The sequence below is a fragment of the Ammodytes marinus genome (genome assembly GCF_949987685.1).
Source record: "Ammodytes marinus genome assembly, chromosome: 20".
Lineage (NCBI taxonomy): Eukaryota > Metazoa > Chordata > Actinopteri > Uranoscopiformes > Ammodytidae > Ammodytes > Ammodytes marinus.
In genome coordinates this window covers 2,449,835-2,474,887 of record NC_137224.1, presented here as the reverse complement: position 1 = coordinate 2,474,887, position 25,053 = coordinate 2,449,835, and the positions used below count along the sequence as shown (strand labels likewise).

At 38.3% G+C, this 25,053-nt stretch overlaps 2 protein-coding genes across 2 annotated transcripts in view; one reads left to right on the top strand and one right to left on the bottom strand.

Moving 5' to 3' along the window:
• LOC307267328 (rho GTPase-activating protein 44-like) overlaps nt 1-12,536 on the top strand; it is a 93,672-nt gene extending 81,136 nt beyond the window's left edge. The window contains exons 18-22 of the mRNA XM_080049620.1: nt 1,142-1,348; nt 3,133-3,717; nt 6,375-6,481; nt 7,864-8,244; nt 11,578-12,536. Coding sequence (XP_079905746.1) covers nt 1,142-1,348; nt 3,133-3,717; nt 6,375-6,481; nt 7,864-8,244; nt 11,578-11,762 — 1,465 coding nt within the window. The 3' untranslated portion in view covers nt 11,763-12,536. The remainder of the gene's footprint in view (nt 1-1,141; nt 1,349-3,132; nt 3,718-6,374; nt 6,482-7,863; nt 8,245-11,577) is intronic.
• Nucleotides 12,537-18,878: 6,342 nt separating this feature from the next.
• Nucleotides 18,879-24,828, bottom strand: tex47 (testis expressed 47; the record flags this gene model as incomplete). The annotated part of the gene is made up of 7 exons (XM_080049595.1): nt 18,879-19,058; nt 19,565-19,693; nt 20,065-20,143; nt 20,998-21,053; nt 21,517-21,620; nt 22,839-22,911; nt 24,697-24,828. The coding sequence occupies 7 exons, from the start codon at nt 24,826-24,828 to the stop codon at nt 18,879-18,881; spliced, it is 753 nt and encodes a 250-aa protein (XP_079905721.1).
• Between the last annotated feature and the right edge of the window lie 225 nt (nt 24,829-25,053).

The following is a 25,053-nucleotide window of genomic DNA, read 5'->3' as shown; positions in this document are numbered from 1 at the left end:
TGAGGGAAGACTGAGGGAAGAAAAACCTCATTCATTTATATTAGAATATCGATTTTATAATGATATGACGGCGGTTCTGTATGGGTGAAGAATTCCTTATCAACATAGAATACCTTCACGCTGTCACCAACCAATATAAAGTGAGTCAGTTTTTTAATATCTATGTCTTCTAGAGCTATGCACATTTGACTGTCTGTGTCTATGTCTAGTTTTGTGTTAAGCGCTGGATGCCAAGTCAAATTCCTGTGTGTCCATTGATGCGTTTGGCGAATTAAAGCGATTTTGATGCTGATTTTGATTCTGATGTTAGAGGTGGAAGGTTTGCAGATTTTGTCCCAGCAAGGTTAGCTGGCTGTGACTTAATTTTGAATGGAAGAGTCCGTCAAGAGAGTGAATAAGGGGTGTTTCCTTAAATGTTAAAACTGGTCCGTTTAGTTATTTATTTTATATAATATTTGGTGCAGTTATCAAACCATCCCCTCCCTCATACATTATCATCTTACGGAGAATGGGTCATAACAAGGTGTATTATTACATTTAAGAAACTGTGTGGATAATATGTTGTTGTATGTTGTTGCATGGACCCAAACATGGCATGCGTGGGTGGAGTACATTGACCTTAGAAGCTTGTATAGCGATGTACAAGGGAGATAAACACTCACAAACACACGCAAGCAAGCACACACACACACACACACACACACACACACAAACACACATGCATGCAGGCACGCACACACACACACACACACTCTCTCATTGATCCAACAACACTTGACCTTGCACACACGTACACAAACATTTCTGAACCTCATACATGTGAACAATCATGACTCCATTTACAAAACACACACACACACACACACACACACACACACACACACACACACACACACACACCCCTCCCTCTCTATGACCGACTGTGTATCTTTCTTCCCTCTGTGCAGTATGGGTAACACACACATGCACCCCCCCCCCCTCACACACACACACACACACACATAAGACAGCCTGTGTATCTTTCCTCCCCCTTTGCAGTATGGGTAACACACACACACACACACACACACACACACACACACCCTCCCACACACACACCTTCCCATGACCTTTCTATCCTATCTTTCCTCCCTCTGTGCAGTATGGGTGTGCGGGTGATGGAGCCTTCCTGGGTGTCTCACAGAGGCTCCACTTCTTCTTCTTCTTCTGCGCGTAAAAGTTCGTCCACTCCGCCGAGCGTTCACATCGCAAACACTCCCACCAACGACGGGGCCTATCCCGAGTCTCCGGGGGACTTCTGTGCCTCCCCCTCCCCCACCCCTCCTCCCACTGCCAGTGACAGGGCAAGGTAAGGCTTTGGTGACCCCCCCCCCCTCCCCAACCATCCTATTCTGTACTACTGTTGTCCTACTGTATCACTCCATAGACAGATAAAGAGACACAGATATATATATATAGATACAGCTGTGGAAAAAATTAAGAGACCACTCCAAATGTTCAGTGTCTCTCGTTTTACACTTTAGAGGCATATGTTTGAGTAGAATGAACATTTTGGTTTTGTAATATAAACTACTGAAAACATTTCTACCAAATTCACCCCAATAACATTGTCATTTAGAGCATTTTCAATAAGTAATGTAGAAATAAAGATTTAAGAAAAATCCAGACTTATTTTTTTCCAGAGCTTTATATACTCCATATACTACTAGACTAGAGTTTTATAGATAATACCAGACTCCATAGACTGATAGATGGATATACTTCATAGACGTAGTGTGTATGAAATAGTATCACTCCTACATACTGTACCCTACACACACAAATTCCCAAATGCTGCTGCCCGCTCCCACCCATCAATGCGTTTGCTTCTCCGTCCTGCAACTGACACCAGACCAACTCCTTACCCACGTTTTCTGATGTCTGTTTCCAACACAACAATTCTAGGCTGTGGTGCGGCCTTGCTTGACTAGTGCTGTCTGCTCTTTACCCACGTCTTCAAGTCTCTTGCTGTTTCCACAACAAAACTCTGTCACCTTGTCACCTCCATGTGAACCACGCTGTGTCAAAATTCAATCCTTTGTAAATGCTTCTTCGAGTTTTTTTAATGTTCCGAGAAATTAGGAGTTTTTTTTTTTTATTAAGCACTTTTATTATGCAAATTTTTAGAATAGACAACATAAGACAGATCAAGACCGCGGTAAAGTTGGAAAGATCGACCGATTCAAAATTTCAAACCAGGATCAATAAAGTGAAAAAAAAATAAAAATAAATCATCCATATTCCAGTAGAAATGGTTCATCTTTGCTGCATGTGCATGGTTCATAAATCTGTTTTGTTTTCTGCCATTAGTCCGAGCATCATTAACAGCATAACAGTCCATTGTCGCAAGGCGCTGCAATGGATGAGGTGACTGACTTTTCTGTTCTATTCCATGTCTGTGATTTGAGACCCCCAAAAGTGATATTCCCCGAGCACCAATTCTTTATTTCCTCCATGCAGTTTCCCCCTGGAGTCCTTTCTTCTCCCTGATACGATATTTAAAGGTGCAGTCAGTGATTCTGGAGAACGCCTGTTGTCAAAATCACCTTTTTCAAAATCAGTGAATACATCCTCATGGTACGCTACCTGCTGTCTGTACTGTGTGTGCACTGAAAATCGGGCGTTGATACATGACCTAGGCTCTGTAAACTGGTATGTCAACAAAGGGTATGTCAACAAAGGGGCCCAATGTAGCTAGCAACATCCCCGTTTACAGAGCCTAGACTGTGTATTAACACTATATTTTCTTTCAGCGTACACACAGTATGGAAAGATAACGGATTGTCTGGAGATATTCACTGATTTGACAAGAAGCATTCTCCAGAATCACTGACTCCTCCTTTAATCACCTGATGGACAAAACTTAAACTTCCAAATAATCAGCACATCCCAATCCCACTGCTCCTCACCTCAAGACAATGAATTTTATCCACTTTAAAGCTATCGTGCGTAACTTCTGTTGTTTCCCCCATGAGGGGAAACAAGTTACACACTATAGCTTTAACATCGTTTTTTTAACCTTTAGATGACAAAACCAGCTTAATAAATAAATCCCCCGTCCCCCGTGGACCTGTGATATGTTTATCATTGCAGCTCGGATGATGCCCAGTCATCGTCCACTTGGTCGGAGGCCTGTTATGCGTACCCCTCCCCCGAGGAGGAGAGGCTGCCCCCCCCTTACCCCTACTACTCTTCCTCCTCCTCTTCCTCCTCTTGCTCTTCCTTCTCTCACCCTAATCACCCTATAAATAACCCCAATATCAACCACCACCAGCACTTTAACCATTCCTACGCCCGCACATCTCCGTTTCAGCGTCCCGTAGCCCCTAACCCCGAGTCTATAATCCCCCCCGGTCCGTCCCCTCCCCCGCCACCTCCACCATTTCGACACGGTCCCAGCCCACCACCCCCGCTTAACTTCTGCCCGCTTGACGTCAACTCAAACCCCAAACCTAGCACCTTGCACCTGCCTAAACAAGCTTCCCTCTCCGACGTTTCGCATGCGGCCCAACCCGAATCGAATGGCTCTTCCAACACCCTTTATATCAAACCTCCGCTTGTTGTCACCCGTCATGATTTGTTCCCGGGCGCCCCCAAACCCCCCAACACCCCTCTCTCCGCCCCCCCTCCGTGGGCAGCCTGTGCTTGTAGCCGCGAGAGAGGAACCAAGATGAATAGGTAAATACAGTCACCATGATGGACCAATGTTCGCACACTGTAGAAATGAAAAAGTTGGGATGACTGCAATTTTTTAAGGTAACTTTCTGCACTAGATTTTGAGATTTGATGCTAAAAGTAAAACTCTTTAAGAAAAACTGCCTCCATTTGAGAATACTCTTTATCTTTTGTTGAGATAATTCATATGTTATGAAAATGTATCTTTCTTATCTATACATTCAAGTTCAAATTTTTAATTCTGCATATTTAGAATTTCAAGCAACAGTTGTGCCACTGCCAACCAATTCTCGTCATACAGATAACAAACAAAACCTGAAAACACTGAAAAAAAAATAAAAAAATTGCCAACAGTTGCTTCTTGGAATTCTAAGTATGTAGAACTCAGAACTTGAAGATACAACATATGAATGATGAATGATCTCAACAAAAGAAAATGTATCGTCTCAAATGGACGCCTCCAAACTCAAAAATGTTGTGAAGACAGTTTGCCTTGAAAATGTCTTCAGTGTACTCCCAACCCAACTCACACACACACGTAGAGAAAGAGGCATGAAAGGGGGGGGCTAAAATAAGAGTAATAAGAATAGAAAATTGCGACGATTTGATATGAAAAATGCTCCCAACCTTATTATTTACCCCCGTGGTTATTGGAACCGTCAGTCATGGTGGAAAACGCTGCTCTTTAAGAATACCATTTGTCATTCATTCATTCTTTCTTCATCTTTAATTTAAAAAGCCACGAATGCGATCCATATACGTTTCCATTTTGCCAGGGTATTCCGGAACACGGTTGCCAGGCAACAAAGGAAATTCAAAAGCTTTTCACTGCTGCTGGCTGCTGGCTGCATACCATTATGAACAGTGGGCGATAATGAGTCATACCAGTGGGCCCCAGTCTAACACAGTGCAAAATCAGACCTTCAAAATGTAGCCTACTAAAAAACACAAAATAATGGTTGTTAAAAAACACAGCTAGTGAAGGTGAGACACTGCATCTCAATAGGGTTATTTTTTTATCTCATAGATATCATCATAACGAGTGGTAAAGTGCAAAATCAGACCTTGAAAATGTTCTAAAAAAACACAATGGTGATTCTTTTTGTATGTAAAACATATGGTTGTTGTAAGTAAAAGAACACAGCTAGTTAAGGTGAGACACTGTAGAAAAATAGGGTAACATTTTTTATCTCATAGATATCATCATGATATCTTACCAGTTGATAACTGACTCTTTAAAAAAACTAAAATCTAGATTTTACATCTTTATTTAATTTTTATAACATTGGTGTCCAAATCTTTTACAGAACAGATTAATAAAATGATATACGTATACTAAACACTATGTACAGTAATTCAAAATGCCTGTACATAGGATTGTCTGCATGTATTTAAGAACAAAATGTATCATAAATCAGACAATTAACATCACCTTCTGAAGTAACCTTCAGAGTATTGAAAGAAACTAATGTTGAGATAATGGCGGTTAAAGATGGTTGTATAGGAGAAATATACAGACACAAACAGACAAGGTTCAGTCAAAGAAACACCTACATTTACATTCTGGAACCTATATTTATACTAGTATGAAAGAAAACATAGACAAAAATTTCAAAATTGACCAGTGCTGTGTCTCGCCTTAATGCCATATTATCGTTGACATATGAAGAAATCCCAAAGATGCTCACGGGTATTTCTCAACCCCCACTTTAATACCCATAGCTTCAACCATCCATTTCATGCCATAGCTCATCTCCTGAGTGTGAGAGCGGGCTGAGACTATAACCTGGTTACATTTCGACCTTCAAGCCCCCCTTCACATTGGCATTCTGTCCGCACTGCGCTTGTAAAACTAAGGAAATCCATTAAGCCGTGAGGGGTTATTTGGGACTTTATAACTGCTTCTGCTGCAGTGCTATATAGACTAGGGCTGGGTTTCAATACCTCATACTTCTCTGATATCTAATATGGTAGAAAAAGGATTTAGGGATGTCCCCAATACATGTGGTCAGATGCAGCATGCTGAAAAATACCCAGGTGGCCTACTACATCCGGTTGGGATTTTTTAGTGTGGAAATCAGCAGCTTTTTGGACGATTCTGACCCACAATCCACTGCAAACCGGAAGTTACTTTCAGTTCAAATTGACTGTGCCTCCATGTGAAATGTGATGGATATACATATAAGCAAAGGGCAAGTTCAAGGAGCAATGTTATGATGAAATCAATAAGTAAAAGTATGTCCCGATTGTATGCCTGCTACATGCTAACTACGTACTTTTTATGATCAGCTGTAGTATGTAAAAAAGTAAAAAGAAAGAGTATGTTATTTGGAAAGCAGGGCTGATGACTTTCTGTGGCATTGGTCACTCAGGAATTTTAACACTGAAATATAGGTGCTTTGAATTTATTATTATTATTATTATTATTATTATTATTATTATTATTATTATTATTATTATTATTATTATTATTATTATTATTATTATTATTATTATTATTATTATTATTATTATTATTATTATTATTATTATTATTATTATTTATTTATTTATTAATATGCCAAGAAATGTACACGGTTTTGCCACATGATGGAATATGATAGTAATAAACATCAGCTGGTGATTCCGTGTGTGTGTGTTTCCCTGTGTGTTCTCCCCAGCAGCCTGAAGAACAAGGAGCTGTCTCCGGTCATCGGACAGATCCAGGGAACACTGAGCTCTGGACAGACACAGCACGCAGACCACAGCCCACTCACCCTGAGGAGAGGTAAGAAATACAGCCCCCGAAAAAAATTAAGAGAGCAGTCTATATTTCTTCTATCAAACTTCATCTCTACATTACTTATTGAAAATGCTCTAAATGACAATATTTTTAGTAGCAGTAGTTTATATTATAAAATCAAAATGTTCATTCTACTCAAACAAATGCCTATAAATAGTAAAATAAGAGACACTGAATATTTGGAGTGGTCTCTTAATTTTTTCTAGAGCTGTACATGTGGTGAAGAGGCATTTAGCATTGGTTCAACATGTAATTTTCAAAAAAATTATATATATATAATAAATAATATTAATATTAATGAATAAAATAATAATAATGTAAGGGCAAAGGAATTAGTAATGCACAGGGCTGGGGATAATTAACAACATATGAACAAATCCTTTTGTAATAACCTTCAGAAAAGTGCTAAGAATGATTTTGGAAAGTTTAGTTGATGTAAGTGCTTTAGAAGTTGAGATTTTTGGTTCAGAGTATTGGGGGAAAAAATCTAATGTTGAGATGATGGCTGTTAAAGGTGGCTGTATAGGAGAAATATACAGATGCAAACAGACAAGGTTTAGTTAATAAATAAAATGAAATGTATTTGGCATTGGTCTGAACATGTCATTGAAATAAAATAAAGAATACATTCAAAAGACAAGGAATTATCATTGTATCACTGTAACATACTGATAAAAACATGATTTCTTCAGCTATGATATCCCTTTTATTTTATTCTGTTACATGACTAAAAGGAGAGATAATGCATACATGTGGTGAAGAGGCATTTAGCATTGGTTCAACATGTCATTTTCTAAAAAAAAATAATAATAATAATAAATGAACATAGGCCTATAATAAGTAAAATTAATATTAATAAATAAAATAATAATCATTTAAAGGCAACGGAATTATCATTTTGTACATTCCTGAAAAAATAAGATTGATAAACCTTTTATTGTATTCTGATACCTGCCTAACGCTTAAAATATCCTCAACAGTCCCTTGCAGCAACAGTGTTGGTAGGACAACAGCATCCCCTAGGGGTGACCGGAGGATGCTGTATATATTCATGTATCTGTAAATAAATACCTATTTATTTGTTGTGTAATTACATTTTCAGACCCTATCAATTTATATTTTCATTCATTTTTTTTCTTCTCCTTTTTGTCCAATTTATAAAAGAAGGTTATGTTCAGTTAACTTATCTATAAACCTTATTTGTCTGAAAACCAATAAACATAAAAAAATATATTAAAAAATCCATAACCTAAGCAGCCTTTTTGCTTTCTGTTATAATTCTTCTCGCAAAATAGGTTAATAATTTCTGATTCGTAATATTATATACATACCACATATCTATGTTTCCCTTCTCTGTCCCTCTGCAGCAAAGAAGCTGGCCCCTATCCCTCCTAAAGTCCCTTACTGCCCGAGCGCTCCCATGTCAGACCAGTCTACGGGCCAGCCCTCTCCCGTTAGCCTATCCCCCACCCCGCCTAGCACGCCCTCCCCATACGGCTTCAGCTACCCCCAGGGCTACGCTACCATCGGATCCCCCGTTCAGATCCAGATATCCAGCACCCCTTCTCTCTCCTCCCCTCCCTCTCTGGCTGGAACACTCACCAAGAGACCCACCCCCAAACCGCCGCGCTCGAGGCCCAGTTTGCCTCCTCCTCAGCCCCCCAGCACGCCCGGCACTAGCCCCCAACCTCTGGAGCATTCGCCGGGGCTCCTGGATGGTTTGTCTCCCGGAGAGAGCTTGTCAACGGGTAAGGAGTGTAGAATAATAGCTGACTAACTTTTTCATGTGTACACTTTGAATGGACTGTTTTTAAGAGTATTTTGGTTACTAAACTTAGGCTATATTTTAGTGGGTGCTTTTTTTGATACTAAACTTAGCTATTAATTACCCATTAGTTTAGTTAAGAAAATAGTTTTTTATTCCACCATGTTTATTATTTGACACGATTAACGACTGATTACTTTTAGCCACTGATTACCAGCTAGTCTCCAGATATAAATAATCAACAGCAAGTAAAGCAACACATATTATAGTCATGGATGTAGTGGAGTGTAACATATGGACTAATATATTATCTATTGATTTTCTTCAATATCACACTGTAGTTTCTAAGGTTTTCTAAGGTTCTAACTATGTTTTATCGTCTAATATTTTCCCCCCCTCTTTTCGACTGCTCTCATTGTCTCACTTACAGCGGTATGAGCCGAGAGCTTGAGTGTGTTCTATGTGTGAGAGAGACTTTTAGGGTAAGCGGGAGTTCCTGTGCTAAAGCCCCTGTAACCACCCCCCCTCCACACACACACATCCAAATACACACACGCACACACACACACACACACACACACACACACACACACACACACACACACACACACGCACAAAGACACACACACACACATACACACACACACACACACTCACTCACTCTCACTCACACACACACACACACACACACACACACACACACACACACACACACACACACACACACACACACACACACACACACACACACACACACACACACACACACACACGTACACACACACACACACACACACCCCTCCTGCCATCTGGTCCCGGACACACAGCCAGCTCACAGTAGGGTGAGGCTGCCGGCAGACTCTTCATTTGGACCAGATCTTTTTTTTTTCCATCTGAAATCCCTTTCTCTCTACGGCAGCTTCACCCTAATATAGAGCCATCCCTTAAAGGTGCAGGCAGCCATTCTGGAGAACGCTTGTTGTCAAAATCAGTGAATATCTCCTCATGATCCGTGCTACCTGTCTGTACTGTTTCGGAGCTGAACATTTGGTGTTAATACACAGCCCAGGCTCTGTAAACAAAGGGTAACAGAGGGGCTCGACGGTATAGCTAGCAACAGTGCTAGTTTACAAAACCTGGGCTGTGTATTAACACTGGATTATTATTCAGCGCACACAGATATTCACTGAGTTTGACATGAAGTTTTCTCCAGAATTGCTGCCTGCACCTTTAAGGACATCCATGTTTAAGTGACTCCTCATCGTGTATGAACCCACATGCAGCCCACCTGTACCCCATCCTGTTGGCCTGTGCATGGTGGCTGTGACTGACGCAATGCATGGCTTACATGGGACCGTCCAGCCTAAACACACCCAGGGCTGATGCCTTCAGGATACACTCACCCCCCTTAACTCACGTCCTGCTCCGGCTGCCCCCATCCCTCCCAACCCCCCCACCCCCACCCCCCACCCCCACCCCACCCCACTGTCAAAACTTTCTTCACTAGATTCACTAGGCAACTTTCTTCACTAGATTTTTTTGAGCTTTTGAGGGTAACACTTATATTCCTACTTTTTAAGGAAAATTGTCTACATTGAGGCAACTATTTAAATTTGCTTTAGTTGAGATAATGTACAGTATCATTCGTATGTTATGAAAACACAGCTCTGGAAAAAATTAAGAGAGCAGTCTGGATTTTTCTTAAATCTTCATCTCTACATTACTTAATTAAGATGCTCTTAATTACAATATTTGTGGGGGCAATTTGGTAGAAATGTTGTCAGTAGTTTAAAGAATATATTAATTTATTTATTTATTTATTCATTTTACTCAAACATAAACCTATAAATAGTAAAACGAGAGATATTGAATATTTGGAGTGGTCTCTTAAAGGTCACATATTATGCTAAATGCACTTTTTAAATGTGTTCTAACATATCCATGGGTCCACAGTGTGCCTAGAGACTGCCAAAATATTTTTAAAAATATCACTCTCCTTTTCTCACAATCCCCCTTTCTGAAACCACCACCCCTCCCCCACCCAATATACTCCAGTCAGAATTTTCCCCTTTTCTGACCTCACAAACTGGAAAGCCAGAAGCTTCCACTGTGCAGCCCACACCCCTATTTCTTATTGGTCCACGGCCCTGACAGACAGAGGGCAAGGCGTATCTGGCTTCGCTTCCAGACAGGGGGCGGGGGCAGCGCAAAGATTGTATATTTACGAGGGGAGCTGCAGCTCTTTTTAAAAAATAGGCCATTGTGAGATTAGCTGAACTTCAGCATAGTACAATAAATTATCTGAAAGTTTTTTTCAGCAAACAATTAAAGAAAAACGTATTAGTGACCACTAAGACCATATAATATGGTGTATAATAGTACCGAAAAGTGTATAATATGGGAGCTTTAATGTTTTCCAGAGCTGTACTGTATATATCTGGCTCAAATATACGCAGTTTTAATTTCGCAAAAATCTAGTGATGACAGTTCAAGTCCTCCTAACTTTTTCATTTCTACAGTGTTCCCCTCTCCACTCCACAACGTTAACGTGCCTCAAACCCACCGCTGCTGTCACTCAACCAGCACACTGTTCTGTCTGTGCAGTGTCCACTCCTCCATCACACGTGTTGTTGCACTGTGACTGTTACTATGGTTATATCTTATGTTATGATTGATGACCCAACATGCTGTGTGTATCATCATCCAGCTTCAACGAATGATCTGTTTTCACTCTACGACCCATTAAAACAGTATTTGATGGAAGATTAAAGGTGGAGTCAGTGATTCTGGGGAATGCCTGTCGTCAAAATCACTTTTGGTCAAATATCTCCTCATGATCTGCTCCGCTACCTGTCTCAGTGGAGCGGATAAGTGCTACAATATTTCAATTTGTGATACAAGCGTGAAAATTGGCACGAGCAGTCTCCATGGGTTACTTGACAAGAAAATTGTCCAAGATAAAAAATGAAAAAAAAAAAAATTATAAAAAAAAAAAACAATACATTTCTATGAGATATTTTCAAATTCACAATTTCAAATGTCTCGGACAATTTTCTTGTCAAGTGACCCATGGAGACTCATGCTCATGCCAATTGTCACGCTGGCATCATCAGCTGAAAGATTCTGATGAAAATAAGCACTTAGCCGCTCCACTATCCGTACTGTGAGATATTCACTTAATTTTGACAAAAAAAAAGCGATTTTGACAACAAGCGTTCTCCAGAATCACTGACTCGACCTTTAAGCGAAAAAAAAACAAACATCAGTATATTTATAATTCTCACTCTGCCTGTGTATTTCTGCCCTGCATTACCAGAAGCTCTGTGTAACCTGGACATCCCCTTCATAGACCTGGACCTGGACATGGGAATCTTTGACCTGCCCCACATCGCCCCCTACAGGAACTCAGTGGCACTGCACGAGTCGATCTCCACCGGCGAAAACAGCAACAACAACAGAGCAACAGAGTCCGAAGAAGAGTCAGAGAGTACAGTGCTATGACGTCACTGAGTCTAAATTACCCCTTCAATACCACTACCGTCCCAAATTAATAATAATAATGGATTGGATTTATAAAGCGCTTTTCTAGGCACTCAAAGCAAGGCAAGGTGGGTGAAGTGTCTTGCCCAAGGACACAACAACCATGACACAAGCGGCAGGGCGGGAATCTAACCGCCAACCCTTCGATCATTGGCCGACCCGCTCTACCATCTGAGCCACACTACCGTCCCAAACTACAACGCTGGCTGATTTTTAAAAGGAAATACAACTCAACACCAATGCTGCACCCGCCATTCATTCATACTATTGAAATTTCGAGTCTACAACTGGATTACTTCATGGGCAATACTCACAATGGATATCATCTCATCAATGCAAAAACAGTCGACGTGTTAAAACCTATACAGTCTATGGTGAAAACAAGCTCTTCTAGAAAAATATCGAGGGGAAAAAATACGGTTTGATAATTCTCATGAGTTTGTTGGCATGGGGACTTTCTATCAGACATAACATTGTTGACGATTTTTATTTTCGCTTGAAACATGTATTTCTTTTTTTTAATGTTATTTAATGTATATTTCTTTGTTTTTCTGCCTTATTTGATTCACTTGCAATATTGCCTTTTGAACATTACACACGCGAGACTGGGAACAGGCTGCTGCTATAGAAGAATGAAGATAGAACAACCAACACAGTACTGTCCGTCCGTCAATAAGTCCGTCCTGGCAAAACTATTAGGCTTTTTTCAATGTGTTATATGATATATCCCATCTCAATTTCATCTCTGTCACTCCTTAGGGGTGTAATGTTAAAATTGCCTTGCTCTAGCATGCGGTGGCAACAACCCCCAAATGTTTCTGTCCAGCCCGAGTGTTCACTGTGACAGTGCTAGTATTGTCGTTTTTGGAAAGTGTGTGTGTGTGTGTGTGTGTGTACTTGTACAGGTATCTTTGTGAGGACCAGTTTGAGCTTTTAACCATCGGAGTGAGGACATTTTTAGAAAGTGAAGACATATTGGCCGGTTGTCACTTTGGGACAGGCCTTTAAAGGAGCTGTTTGAGGGTTAACACTAGGTTTTAAGGTTCAGGTATGAATTAGGTTTATGTTAGGGTTAGTGTAAGGGTTGGGCATTTAGTTTTGATGGGTTAATGCTAGGGTGAGTTGCTAGAGAATGCATTATGTTAATGAATGTCCTCACAAGTATAGCCGTACAAACGTGTGTGTGTGTGTGTGTGTGTGTGTGTGTTTGTGGTAATTGTAGTATGTGATGTTGCACTGTTGGTGTTGTGGAAGAATGCATGTTTTAGACATTTAGGCAAAATAACAAAGAACAATCCCAATCACACTCTTCTCTGTATTAACATGCCATTCAATCAGGATATCAATCACTGAATATTTATTGTTTATACTGTACATTTTACAGAAATATATAAAACAAATAACATTATAAGTCAAGTCAGAGCATATTTTGAATCTACAGGTGAGCTATAGGATAAAGAATTCCTCCAGATAGAATGAAGTTGATTTTGTCAGGGAGCTGTTGAATATAGATGACATATAGTTTATGAAAGGTACGAAATAGAAGAGTTTTGAGCTTAAATACCTACTTCACCTGGTGGGAATATGAAGGTGTATTGAACTCTGAGATCCTATGTAGTATAAATGTGCAAACATTTTAGAAATCGGTTCATCCTAGCCTGAGCAAAGGCAGAAAGAGTGTTTTATGGTCTCACTGTCTATAACCCTACATTTTCCCATGTGTGACATCACACATGGGAAAATGTAGGGTAAGGATTAACAGGACAGCTGGGCCAAGGGAAGACCAAGGGAAGACTGAGGGAAGAAAAACCTAATTCATTATATTATAATAGCGATTTTATAGAGTTTTAAAGTATTCCTTTAAGTCGCATGGGAATTTAATTTTACTGCGAGTAAGATGTAATTTCAGTTGAAGTTCGAGGTTCATCCGTGGCTCAACCGAGTGAGATTGTGCAGGTATAAGATTTTTTTCCTCTTAACCTGAGGTATAAACAGCAAACCTTTCATATCATATCATAACTGAGACAGTCACGAAACCAGAAAAAAAGTTGCGATTTTGTCAAAAATACAAGAACAACCCCAAGCAAATAAGAATACTATTCTTCTGACTATTTCAGTTTCAGCCACAGTTAATGGGAATCCGTCCGATAATATTTTTGGTCCGTATCAGTGAAAACCAAGAGGTGCAAAGTGCAAAGATAATGTGTACATGTTTATTTTGATGAGAGTATTTATACAGATATATTTCTGAATACTTTTTACTAGGTGTTGAGGAGGAGGTGTGATTGATTGTTCCCACTACATGCAAAGTATAAAGAAAAACGAAAAAAAAAAAAAAAGTATTCAATTTAAGGGACCAGATTTTTTTTTCCTTGTTGTCGCATGGAAAAAAAATAATAAAAAAAAATCAGGAATCAGCAGAAGTTCAGTTTGAAAAGACGAAAACTTGAAAAATCTAAAAATAAAACTGGATCAACGAGGTTTGCGTATATATAAACGGCAGGAGCAGCAGTTCATTTGCCTTGTGGTGGGTTAAGTCGTGGCCTATCCGGATTTGTACGATTTTTTTCCATACTGTATCCATCGACTACACACATAAAAACATGGCCTCTAAGTGACTGTGCTGCTCTGCCATACACTTTTCTTTATTCACAGGACTTTTGTATATATACTGACGCCTCTGTATATATGTATATACTGACCGGGGGAGAAATTTAAATATATATATAAATAGATATATATATATTAAATGCTGTATTGAAAAATAAAAATCGCGGTGGACATTATAGCATTAAAATGTACATATAATATTATAAATGTTGCTGGTTTCGAGCACAACGATGCCACATTCACACAAAAATAACATCAAATAGACTTCGCACAGTAAGATCTTAACACAGTACAGTAGCTCTGACACTGTAGGCTCAACGTAAAAATCTAGTTTGTAGATTTTTCTAAATAATAGTGATATAGTGCTTGCGTTGCCGACTTAAGAATTAACCTCTTGAACCCTGAGCTTTTACAGTCAGAAAATAAAAAAAACATCCACAATGTTAAAACAATATTGCATTTTTATCCTGTATAATGCTTGTCGCAGCTACACAATGCTACGTAAACAGTTAGTGGACAATTTAAGATCAAGACCCATCATTTTTATACACGTTCTCACAGGCTCAAACTGGCATATTTTGATATTTTTCTTTGAAAATGTTGGGGTATTGTCAAGAATGTAAAATCATTTTCTGTGGTGTTTTGCACAATGTTTGTCTAAATGACCAGCAGCTGTAGTGCTGGATTCAATAGCAGTATCCTGGCGGGTTTAAGAGGTTAAGAGAGTCTTGGCAAGGAAACTGCATCTGCATATCTGTCTTTGATAATGACTCTGAAACAGCCAATTATAAATCTCCTCAGTTTCATAACACAGCTATGTCCCCCGTATTATATATAAGATCTATATTATCACTGGAAAAATGTGAAACAGCAATGTCAAAAGCTGTTCAAAATGAAGAATTGGACTTTTCTTACAATTTAGGACTTTAAACTAACCTTTGAATGAATTATAAAAGTATCAAGAATGCCATTAAAAGGCTTATTTTGTCCAATTAACTAAGTAAAAATTATAATTACTCTTGCAAAAAGCAAATAAAAACAGTAAATCCTCACAATATAGGAGCTAAAACAGGAAAATGTTCGGCATTTTTGCCTTAAAAAACATCACTTTCAAAACAAAACAAAAAAATTTAAAATAATTCTACTAACTTTCAACCTGACAACAATCCAATCCGGTCCTCCAGCTGAGTTTAAAAAACCACCACAGCATTAAATGCTATCGCTAGTATTTATAATTTTAATATTTAAATTAAAACTTAAAAATGCTGTCCGCAAACAAAAGTTTTCTAAAAAGAGTTATTGTAATTTGTTGGCTGTGTTGAGGTGAATGGTCCGTCTGTGTCTGTGTCTGGATTTACGTGTTAAAAATGTGCCGCTGTTCGTTTTGTACTCAAAAGGGTTTGGGGATTACATAGGCTTGTAATGTACATACGGGATCCATCAAATACAAATGCAACTTTATTAACAATAACTATCAATGACAAGCAGAATGAAAACAGAGACAGTTTCCAGTATTACAGCTTTTGCAGGCACTAACATACTTAAGGCCTTTTTTTTTTTTTTTTTTTTTTTTTTTTTACTTGAATAGGTTGAATGTACTGGTGCAAGTTCACCTTAGCGCTCATGATAAAGGCAGTCGTGTGTGTGTGTGTGTGTGTGTGTGTGTGTGTGTGTTGTGGACATTGTCTCAAGTAAAAAAAAAAGTTGGTTAGGGGGTATTTAATAATAAAAAGAAGAAGTGTGTTATGAGCAAGTTATTGGGGGAAGGGGACGTTTTTTTGGAAAGTTTGATTCGACATTGTCCTGTGTGTGAAACTCAGTCGCATGCTTTTTACCCATCTGGCCTATGAACTACGTCTCATCTCTTTGGTCCTATTATATATATAAATGATAAATGTGCTTGTATTTATTTTTTATAAGTGAATAGATTGAACTTTATATAAGAAGAAGAAGAATTCAGAGCTGTACCCTTGATAATTTTTTTTTTTTTAATAATTTTTTTTCCTATCCATCGATTCTGCCAATTTGAAACAATCTTGATTTTATTGTTTGTTTACTTTGTTTTTCAAATGTCGCATCAATATAAATTTGTATCCATGTATCAAGGAAAGCACATGACCTCTGTCAGGTACTTTGTGTGCTCATAAATAACTGGGGTTTTTAAAAGGTATGAAGTCTTTTAAAAAATGACTTGACACGCGAGGCAAGACAAAAATGCACTGCATACGAGTTTTAGTGTTTTAGTTTGTAGATTTACACTGTGTGGTGCATGATGCCGCAAATTGCAAGTACATACATCTCCAATCATCATCTCTGTTTTTGTTATTATTTTTCTTGCGTTAGGTTTAAGTTCCAAGTATCGGGAAGCCAAAATAAAAAAAGGGAACACAACACATACTGTAAGAAGTGATCAAGGAATCTTTTTGGACTTTAAAAAGCTCCTTGTGTCTGAACTGTAGAGATGCATACCGTGGACTCTTTAACAGTTTTGGCGTAAAAAGAGGAAATGCCTTTTTTCTGTTTTTTTTTTTTGTTTTTTTTTGGACATTCTATCTCCCTCCGGTCACCAAGTGGAACACAGTGTACAGTGATATAAAGAATAAAAATTAAAACTCATCCGAATGTTGAAACTATTAAAAAGAAATGTTTTTTTTTATATTACACTTGATTCTTTGTCGCTTTTTGTCATTTTAAAGCTATAGTGAGTAACTTCTGTCGCCCCCATAGATAGTATAGATAGTCGCCCCCCATGAGGAATTCTGAGTAATTACCAACAACACATGAGGTAAGCATCCTTTGATCACGCATGGATTTTTATACCTTCTGCTGTACGTCCAGGTTTTTTCTTAGCAGTAGAATCAACAACTGAAACATTTCTTGGGCTCTTCTTGGGGATTTTTCTTGAGCTCCTGCACCAGTGTATGGTGGGTTGCAACACCAGTTTGTAAACGCTGCCATACTGAGAAACACAAAGAGAGTTTTGTGGAGCTGATCGTCTTAAAATCCACATTATGTCAACTCATTTAGCAATGGATTAAATCTAACCGACATTCATTTTATATGAAAAAGTTACGCACTATAGCTTTAAAGTATTACATCATTTTAAAAAACCACAATAAACAGATAGGGATCAAAAGAAAAACCCGGTAAAGTGCCGTAGTGTATTAAATGTCTGGTTGGATTGCAGTGATGATTTCTCTCTCCTTGTCTCAGTATCATCCTCGGTGCTTTTAGTGAAGGCCAAACACATTCTGCAGAGGCATAAAACATTTCATTACATTTTTGAACAGCGCGATAAATCAAGGTTTTGTAGTGACAGCACTGCAATGCACCTGGCGTACAGACCTGTGTGAAGGCAAGCAACCATGCTGTATGAAAACCACAGTAAAGCGTTTAACATTGGCCCCTAAATGCTGCTGTGCCTGATGCAATAATATGGATTTTTTTTAATGCTGTGAGCTCCACAAAACTCATATTAAATGTGTTGGGGGGGACGGCTATCTTAAAACCTGACCAAGTAAATCCAAGGCTATCTAAATGGCTAAATACCACTATCAATTTTGGGGGGAATTTAGAGATTAGATGAATTCCTTACCTTCGATCTTTTGTCCACAAAGTTAAACTGTGGTGAGGAAGCTGCTTCGGATAACTTGTCCTATTGAGTGATCAGAATATACAACGTTTATGTTTTTTGCCTTTTGCATTTCATATCAATTACTTGTTTATCACATAAATGAATGTGTAGTAACTCAGATGAAATGCCACTAAGCACATGCATCTTAAAGGTGGAGTCAGTGATTCTGGAGAACGCTTGTTGTCAAAATCACTTTTTGTAGAAAATCAGTGAATATCTCCTCACTATCCGCTGCCTTTCCGTATTGTATGTGCGCTGGAAATGAAATCTGATACATAGCCTAGGCTCTGTAAACTGGTATGTAAACAAGGGAAACCATAGTAGCTAGCAGCATGCCCGTTTACAGAGCCTAGGCTGTGTATTAAACTGGATTTGTTTTTCCAGCGCACACACAGTACAGACAGGTAGCGGATTGTGGCGAGATATTCACTGATTTGGACAAAAAGTGCTTTTCACAACGGGTGTCTCCAGAATCACTGACTCCACCTTTAAACCCTATAAACCAGAGAGCACACACCATATTGGCTCTGGCCTTTGTTGCAGTGGTCACGGGTTCAAATCCGACCCGTGGACCTTTACTGCATGTCATCCCCCCCTCCCCCTCTCTCTCTGTCTCCCCATTTCAACTATGTACTGTCTAATAAAGCTTGAAAATGCCAAAAAAAAACGTAGAAAAAAAATATATATATCATAACAAAGCAAATTAACGTACAAAAGCACGCCGACATTGGGATCTAATACTGTAGGCAGAACTGTACTCTCTCTGTCTCCCCATTTCAACTCTGTACTATCAAATAAAGCTTGAAAATGCCAAAAATAATCTTTAACAAAAGTCAATCAACAGACATGTAGCAGCCTCTCCTACCAGACTCCAGGCTGATGTTGAGTGGAGAGTGGTAGAGCTGCAGGTGTTGTTGAGGCGTCTGCAGTTCGTCTCGAGTCAGAAGACTTTCTAGAACCTCCGGAGGCACAATCAGCTCCGGACTGCCATCCAACACTGACCCAGGATCAGCCTTTAAAACACATCGGACAGGCACAGAGATAATATTCATATTTGGAAAGCTACCTCTGATTTACAGGATAATTTTGTAAGGTCTTCAAAATAAAACTCACGGGTTTAAATCAAATATACCAATAAATTATAAAATGTCTTGCATATTTTTTTAATTTACTCATAATACTAATATAGGCTAAAATCATTATTAATAAATCTCAGTATTAAATTTTTTTTTAAATAACAAAAAACATTAAATTAATAAAGTAAATATAACAAAATAAATAAAACATGTATGTATCAATCCATAACGTAATAATAATACACTGTATTTATATAGGAATTTTGCAGGTTCTCAAAGACACTTTACAATAAAACCATTACATTAAGCACATTAAACACAACACGTGAAGCAATAAAACCCAAACACACACACACACACACACACACACACACACACACACACACACACACACACACACACACACACACACACACACACACACACACCCAAAGTGAACACACCTTGGTTATATCCAGCTTTTCCTCCAGTTTGTGTAGAGCTGACAGTACGGAGCAAACCAGAGAGTCTGTGTTCTCTTCTTCGACATCAGAAGCCTTTGAGTCTCCGATACACTGGTCTGCCGGCAGCACCTGCAATAGGCAAGGCAAGGCAAGTTTATCTATATAGCACAATTCAGACACAAGGCCACTCAAAGTGCTTTACAGGGGCAAGATTAGAATACATAAAACACATTAGAAAACACTTAAAAGCGAATAAAAGAAGCAAATAAAATAAAAATTGCAGGTTAAAATGGAAACAAAAAAGTCTTCAGACTCGATTTAAAAGAACTGAGAGTTGCAGCATACACTCAAACATATTTTTTGTGTGTGTCATATTCATGCGACATCAAGTATATGGATTTGATTTGATTGAAATTTAAATAAAGTGATATACCGGTAAGACTAAAATTATAATAAGTAATAATAAATTATAATAGTAAGGAGTAAAGATAAAAACAAACCTTGTAGCTCCACTGCGGAAACATTCTGCTCTGAGTGTCGTTTGCCAGGAACACGACCTTAGGAGCTTCCAGCAGAGAACTAAAGAGGGACGGACACAATACACTTTATAGATTCATACACATCGTCACAATAACAGGCTGATATGGAAGGACGATATAGGTGAAAATACAAGAAAACAGAAATGAAGTAGGAAGACAGCAAATTCTGGATAATTATGATACAGTAATTATCCAGTAAATATAATTCAGGTAAATATTAAATTCTACTAAACAGTAGCCATTTATCAAAACTAGAATGATCCTGTTTAATCCGCCATCTAAATATGTCATCTTTGAAGTCGGCAGGTGAACAAAAAAAAAAATTGTCTTCATGATCCCAAAGCTTTTAATAGCATAATCTGATTATTTTGTAAATTTTCAATAATTTTTTTTTTTGTTGATAATATGTTTATTGAGGTTTTAAAGAACATTGAACATTTCCTTGTAGGATGTTTAAAGGTGCAGTGTGTAATATGACATCATCAAGAAAGTTCTACAAAGTTCTAGAATGCAACGCTCCCTGGGTAACCCCAACCCTTTCGAATAATAACAGAAGCTACAGTGGCCTTCAAGGACAAGAACAATTCTAAATTTTAAACAATGCACCTGATGACATTCCAACTATGACACTTTCAAAAGATGGCGGCACTAGGCCTTGGTCCAAAATATGCAGAAATATGGACATATATGAGACCCTTTCTAAGGGAAAAATAAATAATTCTAAAAAAAAATTTGAGCTATTATGCACTAAATTAAATGTACTTATGGATATTATAATTACTTTCTACAAAATCTGCTAAGAAATAAAACCCAAAATTCTACACAGTGCAGGTTTAAGAGGCAATGAACAGAACATCAATGTCACTTCATCATCAGTATAGAAAGCCTCCTTACCAGCCCGGCTGCTGTTGCATGTCTTTCAAAACGGAAACCAGAACCTCCCGCGTCGACTGCAACAGAGACACACAGACAATCTTGGAGTGCACCGTCTCTGTGTCTCACGTTTCAAACTTTCACCACAGACATTTTAGTCTCATTTTGAAAGCTATCAGGTCAACCCTGTCATGTCTACCTCACTCCTGCTCAGTATAGTGACCTGTATTGAGGTTCCATTTTGATTTGACACTTTCTATATACAGCTCCAATGGAAATAATTAAGAGACCAGTCTGGATTTTTCTTAAATCTTCATCTCTACATAACTTATTGAAAATGCTCTTTAATGACAAAAAAAAACTCATTGGAATTTGGTAGAAATGTTGTCAGTAGTTTATAGAATAAAACCAAAATGTTCATTCTACTCAAACATATGCCTATAAATAGTCAAACAAGAGACACTGAACATTTGGAGTGGTCTCTTAATTTTTTTCCAGAGCTGTATTTACAAAGAGCAAAATGTCTCAGTGAAAACTTACTTCGATGACATGCAGCAGGTGGGTTGGGTAGATCAACAGCAGGCCAGTCATGTGATCCCAGATGTAATGTTTGCTTAACTCAAAGTGGAGCTTTTCATAGTGAGCTGCATGGAAACAAAAAGAAAACAATAGGCAAGGCAAGTGTATTTCTATAGCACAATTCACACACAAGGCCATTCAAAGTGCTTTACAGGGGCATGAAATACATCAAGATTAAAATACATCAAGTATAGAATATAGAATAGAACAGCGTGTCAGTTCATTGAAGGCAGAAAATGAAACACTTACTTACTTACATTGGGTTCATATTGTAGTATAATGCTCATACTTATTTACTTCTTAAATTACTATTTTTAGATTTTTTATTGTTAGGATTTACTTCATGGCATAAAGCACATATTTACTGATTACTTATTACTTATTTCTTTCCACTTAAAGTATCTTTCAATATTCTACAATGGGGTTTTGACTGGCCAGTAGTTTTGGAAAACATACTTCAAAGCATTTCCAAGAGATTTTCACTGTGGGCTTTCTATTCTAATGTGTTGTCAAAGAGTTAGCAAACTGAGTAGCAACCACAAACAAAACAACAAAAAACTCTACAACAAGGACGTCCTGCAGAGTCATTCACGTCAAAGTGTGAAATCTGTAAAAAAACACCTCAACAAAGGGAAACAAGACAAGCTTTCTTGTCTGTTGTGATGGCAACCGCTGCATGTTTTTGGAAATGTATGTTGCGGAAAATTGTTCCAATTCTTCTTCTTTTGTTTAGTTAATGCATATGAAACACAATCACATCTTTGTTTGCAGCACCACTCCAAGTAGAAGCATTTAAAAGGCATTAATAGGTAATAATAAATAAATAGTCATCATAGAAATCTGTCCGTCATGATTTTAGGCCTAAGGCAAACAGCTCTTGGGAAGAAGCTGTTTTTCAGTCTGTTCCAACAATATTTTACCTACCATATTATATTATATATTTAACCACTTTATAGTTACAAGATAGCACATATCTTTATTTCCCCTCAACACAATCTAAATGTACTTGTTTTAAGGTGATTATGTCATTGATTCAAACAAAAGGGATCTTGTCTATAGCTATTCCTTATCATTGTTATTAACTAGGATAGTGAGATATGTTGTGCTCTCAGCCTGTGTGGCTCTAAGGCAAGGCAAGGCAAGTTTATTTCTATAGCACAATTCAGACACAAGGCCATTCAAAGTGCTTTACAGCGGCAAGATTAAAATACATCCAAGTATAGAATACACATTAGAAAAGCGAATGAGAAATAAATCATTTAAACAGGTGGTTGCTGGCTCACCTCCCAGTTGTCTCCTGTCGCTAAGACGCGGAGAGAGACGACTGACTACTATCAACCGCTGAAGAACCACCTTCTGCAGACAAGAGGAGACAAGAAGAAAAGGAAATAGTCTTAAAAAACAGTAAGAACCCCCATAGCTCAGTTGGTAGGGCGTCCCCCCCCCCCCCCCCCCCCATGGGCCTCGGCCAGCAGCGGACCCGGGTTCGATTCCAGCCCGCGGTCGTTCTCTGCATGTCACTCCCCTCTCTGCCCCATTTCAACTCTGTCTCTACACTATCAATAAAGCATACAAAAAACAGTAAGAACAGTATAGTCCTAAAAACATGCAGAATTCTTGAACAACAAAGGGAGATTCAAGATTTATAATTTGTGATTTGCTTGTGCACCTGTGAACATAAAACATAACTAAATATCGCTTCCCCCAGCTCATATCAGTACCATACAAAAAAGAATAAGCTATAGATATAATTTTGAAAAAATAGTAATAATATATATTATATATAATACATAAATAGATATGATGATACGAACCATTTCTTCTTCCACATCCGTCCTTTGTGCCATAAGCTGGTGAAATAAACTAGTCCCAGTTTCTATTACTTCTCCAATGTTTCGCTCCGAGTCAGAGTCAATTTCCAAGTATTCCATCTTAGTATCTTTAAAGAAAGTGAGTGTGTGTGTGTGTGTGTGTGTGTGTGTGTGTGTGTGTGTGTGTGTGTGTGTGTGTGTGTGTGTGTGTGTGTGTGTGAGTGAGTGAGTGAGTGAGTGAGTGAGTGAGTGAGTGAGTGAGTGAGTGAGTGAGTGAGTGAGTGAGTGAGTGAGTGAGTGAGTGAGTGAGTGAGTGAGTGCGTGCGTGCGTGTGTGCGTGTGTGTTTGTGTGAGAATAAGTCAGTCAGTCAGTCAGTGTGTGAAGCCACAGCCTTGGCAGAGCTGTGTGTCCTCCTCAGTGTTTAGAAAAGCCAATATCCTAGAAACCTAATTGTTCCCTTGATGCTATAAAGTGCCTGCTGCTGCATTTACAATGATATAAACCCATTAGCCAATCACAGGCCAGGACAGCCTGTATATCAGGTTATGGGACGACCAATAGGAAGAGAGGAACAGTAGCCTACATGTGGGGACGACAGAGGACATAACATTTGGATTATGCACTTTTGCAATTTGATCTAAAGCTGCTGTTATTCACAGGCTACTCTACTTTGTTTTGTATTTCGACTGCATTACATTTCAGGGTGAAATATTGTACAATGGATGAAGATGTGGTAAAGTGTAAAAGTGTCAATGAATCAATACTTATAATACATCCTTTTAAAAAGTATAACATTGAGTAGGCCTACTACTTTTAGTTGCCTATATTTTGGTGCAAATACTTTTGTACTTCTAATCGTCAACACATTACATTTGAGATGTATAGATAGCCTTTAATCTGAATGTGTTACATATTTATGTCACTGATTAATGTGTAGCCTACTTTCCAATGTTGATGATTTTGCAAAATATTTTTTTTGGAAACTTCATGCCATTGAATAGAATTAAATGTATAGCCTAGAATCTAGATAGATAGATAGATAGATAGATAGATAGATAGATAGATAGATAGATAGATAGATAGATAGATAGATAGATAGATAGATAGATAGATAGATAGATAGATAGATAGATAGATAGATGGATAGATGGATAGATGGATAGATAGATAGATAGACAGATAGACAGACATTGATGAAATAAGAGTTTGATGTGAAGTGATCAATTCATATTTGGCCTTCTATTTAAAGTGTTCTCCCTTCGTTTGAATGGGACAGTCGGTTACGTTAACTCACGTCGTTAACGGTCATAGTTTTACTTTGACACAAACCTCTCTCATTTTCCCGTAATACACGTCGAACAGTTTGACGCCGCCGTGTCCATCCTCCTCCTCCTCCTCAGACTCTCGGTTCTCCCAGGATTTGGCCGAAACGCTTCTGCCTCTGTGTGAAGACGCGGCCATGGCTCAACTCTGGTGCTAGTGTTGTTGTTACCGTGGCAACAAGGTATGTTTACACTGAAAGACATGTTGACGTAACTGATTGATTACGTAATGTTTTTGTTTTTTGTGACCAAAAATATTTATCACATTTTTAAAATGTCGGCCTATTTGTCTGTTTTTTTTTTTTTTTTTTGCTTCATTATTATTATTTTTTTTTTACTAGCAAATACGTTTGATGTAGTAATG